A 17,147-nucleotide genomic window follows, 5' to 3' on the forward strand; every position below is an offset into this window, starting at 1 on the left:
GCTCAAGCTGTCTTTATTTGTGTCCTTCTGTTATGCCACCGTACACTTCCAACCAGTTCTCAGTGTGGGTATGTGTTTGTATGGGGTGTTACAATAAGCAGCCAACAACCCCAAGCCCAAATAGCTACTGAAAAAGCCATATTACACCACAATCAGCAATGCTGTTAGATAATAGTCCCAGCATGTGGGGGGGCAACCAATTTGGACTCTGTTAAAGGTAACCTTTAACTGAAGTTAAATGTTACTACTCTCTGGAAGTCTATGTTCTGATGGCACCATGGTGCTTCATTTTTTATGAACAGCACAAGCATAAACAAGGCTTTGAGAATGACCAAATTACATGTAAAATTTGATTTGTAGGCTTTTATGCCTTAGTGCATTAGGAGCTCAACTGATTAAGGGGTTCAGGGTACTGATTAAGGGAAATTTCAGAGTGCAAAAATGGTCTCTTATTCAGTAATCACAACACAGAAACTAAAATTGTATTTACATTTTAATAGAATGAAAGTCAATGTCACCATTAAAACACGTCTACATAATCTTCATCTTCATGCGCTTTAGAATGTATGTAGCCTATACATAAAATATGGTAACCTTTGTTGTTCACAGCCTCTGGATAAATGCAAGACTAACTTGCAAATAAACTCCCTGATGTCCTGTTGCAAGAAAATGCTATGGGACAAAATGCTAAAAATAAAACATTACAATCTAACTTCACCTTATGTAAGAGGACTTGTTACATCTACCCTCTAGCCTGTAAGTAGCTCTGAGTGATCATATTAACAACATGCCTTTTTTCACAGAGAAGGTTAGGTGAACAGTAGAGGAGAAATGACCTTCAATTTTAGCTTGAAATGATAACAACTTTGTTTGAACTGTTTGTTCTCTTAGTAATTAATCATTAAGTATTCTGTTTGTTCCAGTCTGTCAAAAGACTGGTGGCACTGGTTGCCTTAAACAGCCCTGGAAAACAAAGTAATCCCTTTTTTCCAACACCATGAAGCATGTCTACTACTATATGGGATTCCATGTTAGGGGTGGGCTGTGATGTGTGGCTCATGCTCATTGGCTCAGGCAGCCCATACCCCAAAAACCACCCCCTCTCTGTGGTGATGAACCCAATGCATTCTTGACCTCACAGAGTTTCTGGGAGAGATCGGTCCACTCTTGCCTTCTTAAACCCCCTTCTTTGCTCCCTCCCTCCCACGGGTCTGACATGAAGTAACACTAACCAGAGATGCATCCTTCATAAAGAAGTCTTTTCAAACAATACTTGACAAAAAATGAAAAGACTTTCAGGGTGAGGACTAACTGGTTGTAATTGCTAATGTTCCTCTGGGAAATTGCACCACATAGCCCCTTTCTCACAGTTCGAAGGGGCTAATATTAAGCAACCCACATTAACACATAAAACATACTACCCCATGTGTTGTTATGAATACAATTCCTGAGATTACACAGAAGCCAAGTCTGTCAGCGTTTACAGTTTCATTTCTTTCACATTCAAGAGATACAGTCAGTGTAATACACTAAATGCTAAATAAGGTTCAAGCCAGACACTGGGCATGCTGAAGGTCTTTTAATTACTTTCTAATTTAAGTACTGGGAAAATATACCTTACCGCTGACTTGCTAAGAGGTACAGGACAAGATTGATACCACGTAACCAACAGCTTAGCATAATGACTAAAAACAGAAGCAAAGTGAAACACTGATAGATTAATATTATTTAGTTGAATTATAAAACACAATCAGAAGTTCTTGTTGTATTCCTCTTCTTCTGTAACTGTAGCACTGCTCCTCAGTAAGGCACAAACAAAGCAAAGTGCAAATTGAGGGCAGAGTCTTTAAATATCACCAATGATATAATAAAATATGATAAAATATGGGGTAAAAGCCCTATAACCCTTCAGCACAGCAGAATGTCCATGGTTTATGTTTGAGTTTGATCATTTCATAGTGTTCATTTAGTCTCATCATTATCACTAATAAACAGTTGTGTTACTAAAATAAATAAAATATATCTGCAAAACTACTTTTTTTTTTTCTGAAGATTGTATCTCTAACACACTCTTGTCCCTTGCCTAATGCACGCCTCTGTACTCTCTAGGCTCTCATTCCTTGAGAAGTTGTCCATCTCTTTTAGTGCTCATGTATTGAGAAAGTTACTCTGCGGTTTTGTATGTGCGTGTGTCTGTGTGTGTGTGTATGTGCGTGTGTAAAAAGCAGGAGCAGCTGGATGTGAGTGTAATGCTGGAAGTGGTTCCTAGAATCATTGAGCAACAACAAAAAGCCATGAGGCCCAGCAGCCAGGGGAGACAAACTTTTGTGTTTGTTTCACTAAACTGGGAACTGTATGTCCAGGCTTTACTACTAGAGTGAATAACACTTATGTAACCTTACTGTAATCTGATTACAGGAATCAGGAACATTTAAAAACACTTTAAGAAAAATGCTGAAGTTTCTGTTCTGTAGCGGTTTCTTTATTATTATCCTAGAGCATGGCATGAATTAAACATTTATGTAGGGATTTTACATGTGTGTATTATTACTGTCTCTCTGTTCACTGTGATGAATCATAATGCAACCTCATTTTAACGGCACTAATTTTATTAAAAAATAATTTGTTAAAAAAAACGCCTCCCTCGCATCTGAAAATGTAAAAAGGCTTGTCTGTTTGAGCAACTGGGTCAGTGCAAAGAAAGAGAAATAATGGGAACTTGTGTTCTTTCTATGTTCTTTTTTTCCATGTGATTAATAAATATGAACAGGTTCTTTGAAAAACATATCTACCGTCTTTGAAACATGCCTATGTTCTTTATGGTGTATGTTTAGGGAAGTTTCACTAATAATGAACATACATTTGCATAAAGCATCCATGTTTGTCCATGCCCATGTTGATTAGAGTATTAACTTGAAAAGTATCAAGTATATAAACGGGTATAAGCGACATTGAATGACGTCGACGCCAGCTTAGCCAATCGCGGAGCCGGATAGCTGTGTGTTTTCAGTCCCTGTGGTTGAAATAGAGAGGCAGCCTTCAGCAGGGAACCAAACATCAGAGGTTAGAAAAAACGTAAAGGCATCGTGTGTTACCTATAGTGTTTGGCCAGAGGACGTTTGTTCGAACATTTGGATGGCGGACAGATCCACGAGCGAGAGGCGACGTGAAAAACTAACGTGAGTAAAGATAAGAAATGGCAATGCAGTCTGCTGTTCGCGGATGTAAACATCCCTATAGACTGACAGCATCGCTTGTGTTGAGGCGGTGTTTGTGTATCAGAATGAGCTTCTGTTTGCTGCACAGACCAACCCCGCGTGTGGATGTTCACATGTCGCATCACAGGCAATACTGTCACGAATTCAAAAGCTCCTCATGATATCACGTCTTCTTTTTTGTATTTTCAGCTTTAGAGTTAATACTGTGTCCTCTTTGTGTGATTCTTTATAGAGGAGAATATATATTGAAAATTGACCCCCCCCCCATGTTTGCCTTCGCTGTAGTTTAGCTGTAACAATCAGCTACATTAATCTGGAGCGCCAGACTGCTGCTCCAGTCACATTACATTAATTTAACTGGTTATTCCTTCATACATCATGTCTGTTAATCCCTTAGCCCACTGGTTAACCCTGTTTGAATGTAGTGGTCTCTGTGTCTGCTGAGAGGTAACCAGTGAAAGCTAACTTTTTCTAAATAGATCTCTCTTGGGATTTTATGTCACAAACTATGAATGAAGCTCAGACTCGGCGTTGTTACCCAATTTGCTCCGAAATAACAGCAGCTATTTTTAAACAAGGGTTTCTTAATGTTTTGTTGCTTATTTTGTAAAACAATACAGCCAATGGACTGATTGACACTGAATGACCTTATGAGTTGTCTCGTGATTGGTTGTTACATAATGGAGGGACTCTGTAATTGGCTGTTAAACAAAAATCACCAGGGAGACTGGGCAAGGCCTTGGTTGTGCGTGTGCATGGATGCCCATCTGTCTGTACTGATACCAGGTCTGTGGCATGTCCAGAAAGAGGTCTGTGTGTTTCAATATGTGAGAGTAAAGAGGAGGAGAGGAGATGAGATGGGACAGGTGAAGAGAGTAGGGAGGGGGAAAAGAAGAGAAGAGAAGAGAAGTGAAGAAGCAGGGGAAAGGACAGAAGAGGCAGAGGAGAGGAGAGGAGAGGAAAGAACAGAAAAGAAAAGAAAAGAAAAGAGGAGCTCAGTGCACCAATGGAGCAGCACAACTAATGGATGGTTCAGGGTCACCTAAACCAGTCCTAACTATAAGCTTTGTAAAAAAGGAAAGTTTTAACCTCAAGTTAATCTGATGAAGGCAGAGAGGGTGTCATCCTCCTGAACCCAGACTGGGAGCTGGTTTCACCGGAGAGGAGCTTGATAGCTAAAGGTTCTGCCTCCCATTCTAAGTAGACCTGCACTCTCAGAGCAAATTGCTCTATTGGGATGATATGGTACTATGAGGTCTGTCAGGTGTGAAGGAGCTTGATCATAAGGGGGTTGGAATGTGAGGAGAATGATTTTAAATTCTATTCTGGATTGTACAGGGAGCAAATGAAGTAATATAGGAGAAATGTGTTGTCTGTTGCTAGTTCCTGTCAGGACTCTGGCTGCAGCATTCTGGATTAACTGGAGGCTTTTTATGGAGTTACTGGGACATCCACCCTTATCTAGCCTTAAAGTATCAAATGCATGAACTAGTTTTTCTGCATCATTTTGAAACAGGATGTTTCTAATTTTGGCAATATTGCACAAGTGAAAGAAGGCAGTTTTAGAGATTAATGTGTGAATTAAAGGACATATCTTCATGAAGAATAACTCCAAGGTTTTTCACAGTAGTGCTAGAGGCCAGGGCTATGCCATCTAAAGTAGCTATGTTGTTAGAAAAGCTATTTCTGACGTTTATAGGCCCAAACAAAATAACTTCTGTTTTCTCTGAATTTAAAAGTAGAAAGTTATTGGTCATCCAGGCCTTTATAACCTTTAGACTTGCTAACTGGTTTGTGTCATCAGGTTTCATGTATAGATGATAGATGATAGCTGATTGTCATCTTAATGGCAATTAATATGGTGCTTCCTAAAAACATTGCCTAAGGGAAGCATGTATGAGGTGAAGAGAAGCGGTCCTAGCACAGAACCTTGTGGACTTCCATAACTAACTTTTGTGTGGGTGGAAGGTTCATCATGAACATGAACAAATTGGAATCTGTCCAATAAATAAGATTGGAACCACACCTTCCTTTGATCCCAATCACATGTTGCAGTCCCTGTAATAAGATGCTGTGGTCAATAGTGTCAAATACATCACTAAGATCTAAGAGGACAACGTACAGTGATAAGTCCATTGTCTGAGGCTTAGAGAAGGTTGTTGGTGACTGTTAATGGTGCTGTTTCTGTATTATGATGTGCTGTAAATCCTGATTGAATTCATTCAGTAAGTCATTCCTGTGTAAGTGGTCACATAGCTGCTTAGCAACAGTTTTTTTCAAGGATTTTAGACATAAAAGGTAGGTTGAATATTAGCCTATACTTACCCAGGACTCCTGGATCAAGACTTGGCTTTTTGAGTAACAGTTTGATTACTGTAGTCTTACAATTGACCGAGTCTAATAAAGATGAATCAATTAATGGCAGGATGTCTTTGAGCAGTCTAGTGGATGGGATGGGGTCTAAGAGACTTGATCATTTAGATGAAGCAACTGCTGACATCAGAGAGATCTACGGGAAAGAAGCAGTCTAAACATAACTGAGGTCTTACAGATGATTCAAGATGTACTGTAAGGCAAGACAAGTTTATTTGTGTAACACAATTCATACACTTTTAGGGTAATTTAAAGTGCTTTACAGAAATGAATGATAAGTTAAAAGTACTTAGGATGGAAGAATTAAAATAACAATAGAAAAATACAATATAGATTTTAAATTACTTTAATTACTACAACCAACAGAAATCAGGCACACAAACGGAGCTCTAATAGTCTTTATATGCTTCCACAGTTATATGAAAGCAGGAAGTATCATGTTAACTTTCAACAAATTATAAACATTATTACGCAGTTCTTTAGGATATTTTTTTATGTTTTAACTTTTTTATTCTCTTTTCTCTGTGTTTTCTCTGTACCACCTTCCATTATTTTTTTTTCACTAGACAAAATAAGAACCTAAGAACATATTTTTTAGGAAAAGCATGATGTTTTCATGCACCCACACATTAACAACGAGGCCGCACACACATATACATTCATACACACAAAACACACTATAACCTGCCACACAAATGTACAGACACATGGGTACTCCATGAATGCGCACAAAAATAATTAAAATCTAACACTGCAATAAGGTACAATTTGCTACTGTGCACTGTCATTTCGAACATAAAATCTAACAGTATATATTGAAAACTGCAGAGATAAATACCAAATACCACCTCACACAGAGGGTTTTTACAATAAGACATTACACCTATTTTTGCTTTTGTCACTCGTGGTTTATGTGTTTTTCAAGTATTTATTAAGTGGACCAAACTGTAGTAAACTGTTCCCATGCTTCAATTCACTTATGTATATCTCAAAGGCAATAGAGCGTATTTATGAACACATTATAATGCTATGAAAAAATACAGAGATGCAGTTAAAGTTGTTAATGTTCCTACTTGCAAAGTCAGACTTTGAAGACAGCCCTTCTCTCTCAGCAACAGTTTCTTTTTCATTTCAATGGTGACATGAAAACTTTGGCAATGAAAAAAAATCAACAAAAACTGAGAATGTAATTTTTTTTCAATATTGATATATTTTTTTAATGCTAATGTTTTCCAGTACAAATGCTTCAATGCCAGTGTTTTATTTTTCATTTCCAGTTTTGTTTTCAGTGCCAAGTGTTGTTTTTCAGGGCCAAAGATTTAATGTCACCATTCTGCCTCCAAATAAAAATGTCCCTGAATGAATAACACCCATCAGCATAGCTCAGAGTCAGCAACAAGAGAAAAAGAACAAAGACATGTCCTTGTTTATGGTTTCGGCAACCCAGTCATCATCCAAATATCTGCAGTTGTAAGGTTGGCAGTAACTGGGCACAGTGATCAATAGTGTATTTTAATTTGGCAGGATGACAGGGCACCCAGCATCTCATCTGTTAAGTCCTACAGTCATTTGGTCCATTGGAGATCAGCTGTTCTGTCACTGTGTGATGGTCTGTAAATGTGAAAGTGCTTTCTCTCCATTTCTGTTTCCAGTTACAGACCATGAACTATGTGGGTCAGTTGGCGGGCCAGGTGTTTGTACAGGTCAAGGAGCTGTACAGAGGACTCAACCCTGCAACGCTTTCTGGATGTATAGATGTTATTGTGGTCCGACAGCCCGATGGCTCCCTGCAGTGCTCTCCCTTCCATGTCCGCTTCGGCAAATTGGGTGTGCTGCGGTCCCGTGAGAAAGTGGTGAGATTATAGAGTGCATCCTCCCTCATGCCTTCACTCTGTTTGTTTCTTTTCATCTGTAAGTGCTGTACTGGGTGTATAGGTAATTTGAGAACTGTTGCTCCCACATGAATTCTAACAGAAGAGCAAAGGGTCAAAGAGATTATATATGGAAGTCTTAATCAGTCCAGGAAAAAGTATTCAGGTCTTATTAAAACAATATAAAGCATAAAAATATTTTTTAAAAACTGTATTATTTAAAAGTCAAAACTCTGCATTTAAAATTGCAGTTATTTTAATGATAAGTTCAAACAATGCATCAAAACTCATAAAATTTTCTGTGGAACACAATAACTATAATCTGTAGAAAACAGTAGTGCAATAGTACACCCCAAACAAATGCTGCCTTTGAGATTAGTTGCATATCTACTTCTAAAACCAAACGGTACTAAATATGTCAGAACTGGGTACATGTTAAAGGATGTCTTTTTCGGTCTTGCAGGTGGACATAGAGATTAACGGAGAGCCAGTGAGTTTGCACATGAAGCTGGGAGAGAATGGAGAGGCCTTCTTTGTTAAAGAGGCTGAGAACACACTGGTGAGTGATGATTGACAGAGTCATTAGTCTGAGTCAGTAAACATACACATACAAATATAGGGTAAAACAAATCAGATTGCTCTCATAAAGGTACAACCTGAACGCAAACACAGGCAGGGCTTGATTTGAGCTCACAGGGAAAGGCAGGGGTACATCCTGGACAGGTCACCAGTTCATCACAGTTATGTAAATTTATTTCACAAAATGTGTGACAGTGTGTGCTTTTAGCTACTTATTTAACTCTTGCCCTCTTGAGTTGTGGTTCTTCTAAGTAGCTAAAAACACACATTGTCACACATTTTGTGAAATAAATTTACATAACTGAACATGAACTGGTGCCCTGCCTCTCACCCAAAGAGAGCTGAGAGCTGAGTTCCAGCAGATCCCTGTAACCCTAAATAGGAATAAGTGAGTATAAATAATGGATGGATGGATGAATGAAACTTTGCATAAATCCAAGTTGCTCATAGAGGGTTGCATCAGGAAGGGCTGTGGCAACCCCTAAGTGGAGAAAAAAAAAGAAGAAAAAAAAACATGTAAATATACATCCATCCATCCATTTTCTTCCGCTTATCTGAAGCTGGGTCACGGGGGAAGCAATCTCAGCAATGATGCCCAGACCTCCCTCTCCCAAGGAATTCAGTTTTTTAGTTTTGTGTATAGCTTTAGACAGACCAACAATCAAATCTCTTACGAGCAAGCACTTGGCGACAGTGGAGAGGAAAAACTCCCTTTAACAGAAGAAACCTCCACCAAAACCATGCTCAGTTTGGGTGGCCATCTGCCTCGACCAGTTGGGATGAGTTGATAGAATATGTGTGGAAGTGGAGTATGTTTTACATTTGATATTTTTGTCATCTATACACAATTAGATCTCAGTAAAGCTTAGGTATGAATGCAGATAAATGGCCTTACAGGACAAATACCATCTAAAAACCACAAATTCAAGCAAACACTTAGAATTATTAAATACTGCTCGACTGTCTGTCACTCTATTTGGCCCTTGTCTCAAATGCTCTCATTAACATACCTCTCCCTCCTCAGAAGGGAAAACCTCCTGAAGGCTATTTATAGCTCTGTTGAATTTATGTTCTCTACAGTTGGTTGCATAGAGGCTGCACTGAGAAACCAGCTGTCACTGATTTTTGCATTTTCTGCACATATGGGAAGACAGATGAGACAGACATATATAGTAGATAGTTAGAGAGCAGTAGGACAAACAGGTCACAAGAAGATAAACAGAAAATGAAAAAGAAATTACATACAACCTTTCACTCAGATAAATGGACATGCTGTCTGTTGCAGTTAAGTTATCACATTACCAGTCTAAAGGTATTTTTGATCATATCATTGACTTCACATGATCATGTTCCCTTGTTGACAGGAAGCAGTTCCATCCTACCTTGTAACATCACCCATCATGTCATCGGGGGAGGAGTTAATGAAGTCCCGGCTGGGCTGGTGTAGTTCTCGTCACCATGGTAGGCCTGATGAAAATAGAAACTTTGGAATTTGTGAAAATGTGTGGATGCCTTTTTCAAAGTATCTTCATGTTACATCACACAGACATTATCAACTGCAGCTTACTTCCTGTCCAGAACCTTGGACCACAGCAAAGTGATGGAGTGATGACCAGGAAGAGGAGGAAGAAGAGGAGGAAGGCACGGCTAGAGGGAGGCACAGGAAGTGGAGGAGGGAGGAGAGAGGAGAGTGGGGAAGAGATCTCACAGGATGAAGACATGTTTACTATCGACTTGAGCTCGGACGAGGAGCAAGAGGGTGATGGCAGCAGGTGTGTGTGTGTGTGTGTGTGTGCGCACATGAGAAAGTGTGTAATTCGTGCATTGAGTCAGGTCATGCCAGGCAGGAATGGCAGGAAAAAACCTGAGTAGTTGCAGTTCTTCTCAGCCAAAAGATAATAGGTTTTCCTCACTCTGTCTTTTAATTTTTTCTGACTCTTGGGGGAGTTTCATGTTCCTGATTCTGCATTTGAATTTGATGGTATGTGTGTGTTTGAGACTGAGAGAGTTATTAAATGCCAGTGAGACTATCCCATTGCTGTGGTAAACAACCTTTGTCAACAATCACAATATTTTTTGAGCCCCTGGTAGTAAATCACCTTATGTTAAATTAGGTTAACAGCATATATCTTTACCTACGTTATTATGCATAGGGATACAAAAACGCTCCATGAAATGAGGACATTCTGTGAATGTTCCACTTTATGTAAGTTTTAACACATGAATGGCAAAGTTGATCACTTTGGTCTAGAGTTTCAACAGCTGCTGGATGGATTATTGAATTTTGTACAAACAAGCATATCGGCCTTAGGATGAGATGCTTTGACTTTGGTGATCCTCTCACTTACCAAGAAGTACTGTCATCAGGACCAGTACTTGTATTGCACAATTGTAAAACATTTATTTATCAGCATCATAGCATATAAATGTCTCAAATACTCAGCTAACCTGCTTCATCAGGATTGTTTGAATATGGTTTAGTCACATTTGACCGACAATAATCAGACAACCCATAAACTGTCAACAGATTCATATTAATGCTAATTTTTCATAGTGCTGGAGATCACTTTTTACCTGAGCCCTGCCCAGCTCAAAGCAGATATTTCTCATGTGAAATAAATATATACAGTAGATAAACCCTATTAATTCCTGAAGCGAAGTTCAAGGTAATAATCAAAAGATCAATATTATCCCTTCTTCAGTAGAAAAGTGTGTGTTTAATAGCACTGCTAGTAAGAAGCTGAGATTACAGGGTCATTAAATCCTTGTTCAATCAATGTGAGTTTTATGTTGATTCTGTTGCAGTTCCATAAAAACCAGTTCAGCTCACTTTTATCTGTGTTCAATCAATGTGAGTTTTATGTTGATTCTGTTGCAGTTCCGTAAAAACCAGTTCAGCTCACTTTTTATGGATGAGCAGATTTAATGAGTGAGTCTGCAAGTATGTGCATGTTTGTGTATGTGAAGCTTTATTGGAAATCAGCCCTAGTTATTGGACAGGCTCCAGGGATCTGTCCCATTCCCACAGTGTGTGCTGTCTCTGTAAAATAAAGGCTCCCAGTACCATCTTTCTTGCAGACTTTCCAAGCTTTTTAGGGAGTTTGTGACATGGGGAAAATTCCTGAAACCCTGAAAGACATACAAGAGTGTGTGTCTGCTTCATATTGCCCTTTGTACTCTCCTTGATAAGAAAATATTTTACGCTGCTTTGTTATGTGTGGTTATAGTCAAAATGGCTGCAGTAGTCCTATCCAGTACATGACATGAGCAGGTTTTTAAGACTGTTTCAGGTCTTCTTATGAGTAGAAACAAGTAGAAACAAACAAGTTGTTTTACTTTATTTGGAGTTGCAGGTACACTGTGTGCTTACTCAGCACAGTGCCTGCACAGGTCATAAAATGATGTCAGCGTCAATATGACTGACCTCTCCCTGAATATTTTGTGCTTTTTTGTGCCTAGGCCTGTGTTTGGTGATCAGGAGCCTGCAGCCATCACCCACACTCACCCCAGCATTGATTGGATCAGTTCACAGAGGTAACATTTTCTGTCTTCACAGTTGGATACTAATCATAATTAACTGGCTCTCACTCTGTCCCTCTGAGTGTCTCTTTTTTCTGTTTTTATCTTCCTGTAGTAACGTGATCAAAGAGAGTCACTCCATCACTCCACTGTGTGGTTTGTCTATTTCTTGTCCACAGCAGACTTCTCACTTCTCTCTCTCTAATAGGTATTGTTTTACTCTCTCTGAAAGCTATCAGGAAATAATGTACTAATGAAGGAACAACACAGACACAATAAACAGATATAACATTCGGACATGACCAGAGTATTTTTTTGAATATTTGTACTTTTTCATTGGATTTTTATGTTTACTATGTATGTGAACTTTATGTCTGTCTCTCTCTTACTTTCTCAGCAGCCCAGATGATTCACAGTCATCAACACCAAAGAGCGACTCTGAGCTAACCAGTCAAAGCAAAGACAACCCTGAGATGCTGTGGACCTGGGGGGAGCTGCCACAGGCTGCACAGGTGTCACAGTGTGTCCTTGAATGATGGACTATCACCTGCATGTCTGTACACTGAACGTGAAGCTGCAGCCAGACTCCAGCCCATTATTTACTATATATACAGAAAACCATCTGCACCTTAATAACTGTCTCGAAAGCCAAACAGGATATTTCCAAAATAGTTAGAGGTCTGGTTTCTTTTCTCTCACAGCTGTCCTTCCTGATGTCACATCAGAAACAGGACCGTACCACAGTTGTCTCCATCCCATTGTCTGCCAGCACTCACTTCAGAGCCATCAATGACATTGGAGTTCCTTCCCTCTCTCTCCGTACCCCCCAGCCGGGGAATAACACTGTCCAGGACACAGAAGAAAGCAAAAATTGCACCAGAGCTGAATTAACTACTACAGCTGTGGACAGGGACAGAGGAGAGCATGGTGGTATTATTAAGGATATTATTGCTTCTAATAGTCATTGTCTTCTATCCAGGTCTAGAATAATATAACAATCTAAAATACCAAATAGTATTGCTCATGTATCAAGCTAAATGCATATCATATTTTGATATTATTATATAATAATGCCTTATACCTTAATATGAACAAATGTTTATTGTTTTTATCAGTGTTATTCTACCATCTGATCTTAGAGCCAGGTAGATTGTGATTAGCCCACACCACAGCTATCCCCTCCCTGCCAGACTTGTAGAACCTGCTAAATAGCAAGTGTCCTCCAGTGGTAGTTTTTTGGGAAATTCATGTTTTGCAAATGTGACTTCTGGATAAATTATAATCACCAGCCTGGTTTGAGTAGTATCTTTAGGGATTGTAGAATTGCAGAATCTTTGCAGCTTAACATTAACCGTGTATATTCACAGATCCTGCTGATTCATGAGCTTTCCTGTGTCATCTGATTTTTGACTTTCCTTTTTCCTCAGTGAAAGAGGTGGAAAGTGTTGGGCCAATGTGTACAGAGGTCGAGAGTCTAACAGCCAGCTCACTGTCCTCCACTATTCTCCCTGATCATCTGTGTCAAAGTGGGAATAGAGGAATTCCCATCAGAAAAACAGATTCACCATCCAAGAGGAATGGTATGAACAGTCTGTCTGTACATAATGCAAAGAGATTTATTTTGAATGAATGACTTTGTATGCCCCAGTATTATGTTTTATTCCTGCTACCAAAGAAGCATCATATTGTCCCTTTTAGAAAAGAGAAGCCAGCACCTGGGTGCTGATGGTATTTACCTGGATGACATTACAGAGCTGGAGCCAGAAGTAGCTGCTCTCTACTTCCCTAAAAGGTTCAGTAACAAACATCTATGCACATGCATAGCAAATAAGCATAATTTTAATTTGTATAAGACAGTTTTGGCCATTGCTGATGAGGACAAAATATTCACTTTTAAAACCCTATTTTTTCAGACATTTGAATCTTTTTGTCTGTGTGTTCTATCTCTCCATAGTGATGGAGGTGCTGGCTCAATGAAAGGGGACTCAGAGATGATGGTGATGGAAGTGCAGAGTGCTAATCAGTCCCCACAGTCACTGGGCAGCAGTGGGATGGACAGCGGCCTGGATAGTTTGTGTGACCAATTAGAGTACCTCCCCCAAGTTGCCATCTCTTTGTGTGGAGGACTCACGGACAACATGGAGATCACAAGAGGTAGGTAAACAACGAGCGAATGAACAATGCCAGATGATCCTCGTGCAAGTACCGCATTACACATATAAGTAATGTTGTAGCACACAGCAATTAGCTCATGTTTGTGAAAAACAATGTAATGTTATTTTGAATAAGACGAAGAAGAACGAACATTTTCAATTCAATTTAAACAAAAAAAAAATACTATTTTTGTCTCCTACTGTTATATGTAAAACCATTTTTAGCTCAAGAAAAAAATCTGACCCATTGTTGGAACTGGAATTTTCTCCCTCAGTTCCGCGTGTTCGTTTGATCAATGAAGCGGAGGTGATGAATATGATAAATTTAATAGAACACACTGAATACAGCAGTTACAGAGCTCTGGGTCAAACTTTCCCTAGCCAATAACACACTCTCTGTCAGGGCAAGAAGTCTGACTCCTGTCTTTTCCTGACCCAGTGATAATATTACAGAATGAAATGTGCAATCTTTAGGAAGTTGGCGTGTTCCTCTCCCATAGGTTGAGAACGGTGAGATGACCAGATGTAACACTGTTGCTATGCCACCAGAGAGGTCAACCTGCCCTGCAAGACAAAGTACAACAACAGAAGCAACAGGCACATCCTATCTGATGTTATGTCTAGTTCACTTCTTGCACTGTGAGAAACCTTGCAATTACTGAAAATCTCGTTCATCTCTAAACTGCTACTGTTTCGCACATACCAAATGCTTCATAAGTATAACTGTAATAATGCCTTATGTCTTAATCTATAATGTAATATAATAATGCCTTATACCTTAAGCTATAATGTAATACAGGTAATAATTCCCACAATTCCCACTTGGAGAGACCAACCCAAAAATAGGAAAACTTTTATTGTGCAGCCATCATGATGTCTTCCTCCTCCGCTGCCTCCCCCTTTTGAGTGAGCAGAGGCATTTGGTGAGCCACCTGATGGCCCTCAATGGTAGTCACGATGAGTCTGTGACAAAGAGATCTAATACAGGGAATACAACAACAACCACACAATACCAGAGCAGTGACCATACCAGTGAGAGAAACGAGAACAGAGACTATAGCAATCTTCCATTTGCCAAAAAGTGCGGGTCAGCCAATCATCTAAAGGGTTATTAATACCTGAGTGTTCCTGCATCTCCCTGGACAGAGCCCGTAGGCTCTCCAGAGCTTTGGTGACGGAACCATCTGGAGCTGTGGTGTTAGGAATGAAAGTACAACACTGATTGCCAAACATGGAACACCCCCCCCCCCCCCCCCTTTTCAGCCAATAACATATCTAACGCCATTCTGTTCTGTACCGTCATTAGGGAAGTGGGACCCAATTGATCTGAGAGGCCCTCAATAGCGCCTGTAGTGAGATTAGTCAGTCTTAGCAGATTGTAATGTGTGCAATTGATGCGATCTACATTTTTGTTGGGGGTGACTGGAAAGAATGCCGAAATTATAGGTAAATTTTCAAACCCTGTTGCCACGTGGTCTGCCAATTTGTATTCATCAGGTACCCCTCTTGGAACCCCAATTGCATCAATGTAGGTGGGACTGCCATGAGTGAGGTCAAAGATAGGTGTATGTCTCCCAGAGAAAAGAACATGGCGATGCTGTCTCTGGGTGAGTTTCGCCGGAACTGACTGAGTGAGACCTAGGGGAAACATCGAAACATTATTAGAATGCCCAATCAGCGCTACTGGAACTTCTAAATGAACCATAGCACAGGTGCCCTGCCAGGATGAGGGCAGATGTATGTGCAACCTACCTCCGCCACAGAACCAGTGCAGGTCACCGCAGGCCCATGACCCCAGCAGTGTAGCATCTGGCACTGGCAAATGGCCCAATGCAGTTCCTGATTGACCAGAAACAAAGCATGTGTAATTACCTGCTTTTGGAGTGAAAGTCGGGGCTCTGGTGTCATTCAGGATGGGTGGAAAGATTACTGCTAAGGTAGTGCAATTAGTGGGTGAGGCCTCTTTAATGAGTGCCAACATACAGTGAAAGCCCCACTGATCAGCGTCAGGGTACAGGGGTGCCGGTTCTGTAAAAAGAAGTGGTCTGGCTGCAGAGCGTGCCACACAATCCGCCATCCCTCTTTCTTTAGCTGTGCCAATTAACCATTCCAACCATAGATTTTTATCCCCATACCCGGTTGCCAATATTACTACATCAGCGGTGGAAATTTTGCTGTAGTCTAAAGCCAAAACTGTACCTGGTACCCCAGTGTTTGTGTCAGGTGTGGGTTTACCTGGTGGAACTGCTGGTGTCGTGGTGTGGGTCTGGTTAGGTGGAGGAGGGTCTACCAGATTGATTTTAATGATGCCCATTGGATCAGTGCCAGAAACGTCCACTCCCAGGACCAAATAGACATGTCCCTGTCCCTGGCCCTCTAAAAAAGGGTAGACGGACGACTGGCCAATAGTGAGCCCTACTGGGTTTTTCCCGTGGCCCCCATTATTGCAGAAAAATTTGACCTTACTCAGCCACCATGCCACGGGGGGTGGAGGGTACCCAATATGGATCAGTGGAGGCTGCCACATCCCCCCAGGTTGGGCACAGGCTGGGAGAATGCTGATTGCGGAGATACAAATTGTTAAGAGCATAGTAGCCACAAAAATAGAGATCTACCCTCTCCTGGCCGCGGGATGCCTGCCGCAGGAGATGACAGAACACAGATCAAACTGAAAGGAAGTTGGAGAACCCTTGACATAAGTCAGCTCAATCCCTCCATAATAGAGCAGACAGTAATCGCTGGTTTTCACTGCTCTCTTACCTCTCGTCTCAGTGGCCTGGTCACGCTCATATTTCTCCCAACACAATATTCCCAGCACTATCATTAGACTAAGGCCTACTACTACAACTACAGTGAATTTCTTATGTGGCAGATCCATGCTGCCCTAATCTAAGACTAGCAAAAACACTAATTCAGCAGTAGCAAAAGGAAGCAATACAAGTATAGCAAAAAATATATAAGTATACAGATATAAAAATATAAAAGTACAAAAAAAATACTGGTGGTATACTAGAAGGCTTAGCAAAGTCTGGACCCAAAGTCTTATTTCACCCCGTGTGTCTGTCCGCCGTTGGAACAACGAACTTCAAAACTTCTCACCTATTTATTTTGAGTCCCCTTCTGTGTTTGCCTCAGCAGCAAGAGCCTCTTTAATGTCGCTTAACCGTTTACCTGGCTCCCCTGCTGGTGTGCACATGCTCCAGTGATAGCATACATCACCTTTCCCTTGCAGTCTCACTGCGTGAGATGTCCTCTCCACCACTCTGAACGGTCCTGTCCAGCGCAGTTCCGACCACTTGCGTTTGATGATTTTCAGCAACACCCACTCAGCCGTGTGGGGTCCTGTCCCTGCTCCTCCTGGTCCCTTTGCTGCTTCTGTGATCTGTGTGGGGAAAGCTGAGACAAGAGCCTTTAGTTGATCATAATACGGCTTA

The 17,147-nt window shown here is 40.6% G+C and overlaps 1 protein-coding gene across 4 annotated transcripts in view; it reads left to right on the forward strand.

The window, feature by feature from the left end:
- The first annotated feature begins 3,030 nt into the window (after positions 1–3,030).
- lpin1a (lipin 1a) overlaps positions 3,031–17,147 on the forward strand; it is a 29,566-nt gene continuing 15,449 nt past the window's right edge. The window contains exons 1-12 of one of the 4 annotated variants that reach the window (XM_026293654.1): positions 3,031–3,179; positions 7,244–7,444; positions 7,926–8,021; positions 9,406–9,502; positions 9,588–9,813; positions 11,501–11,575; positions 11,676–11,768; positions 11,958–12,072; positions 12,262–12,490; positions 12,988–13,140; positions 13,259–13,352; positions 13,515–13,714. In XM_026293654.1, coding sequence (XP_026149439.1) covers positions 7,253–7,444; positions 7,926–8,021; positions 9,406–9,502; positions 9,588–9,813; positions 11,501–11,575; positions 11,676–11,768; positions 11,958–12,072; positions 12,262–12,490; positions 12,988–13,140; positions 13,259–13,352; positions 13,515–13,714 — 1,570 coding nt within the window. In that variant the 5' untranslated portion in view covers positions 3,031–3,179; positions 7,244–7,252. Of the gene's footprint in view, positions 3,180–7,243; positions 7,445–7,925; positions 8,022–9,405; positions 9,503–9,587; positions 9,814–11,500; positions 11,576–11,675; positions 11,769–11,957; positions 12,073–12,261; positions 12,491–12,987; positions 13,141–13,258; positions 13,353–13,514; positions 13,715–17,147 lie in introns of those variants that run through there. The other 3 variants (XM_026293655.1, XM_026293656.1, XM_026293657.1) reach the window with 3 other exon arrangements.

This window comes from Mastacembelus armatus, chromosome 3, assembly GCF_900324485.2.
Source record: "Mastacembelus armatus chromosome 3, fMasArm1.2, whole genome shotgun sequence".
NCBI classification, from domain to species: Eukaryota; Metazoa; Chordata; class Actinopteri; order Synbranchiformes; family Mastacembelidae; genus Mastacembelus; species Mastacembelus armatus.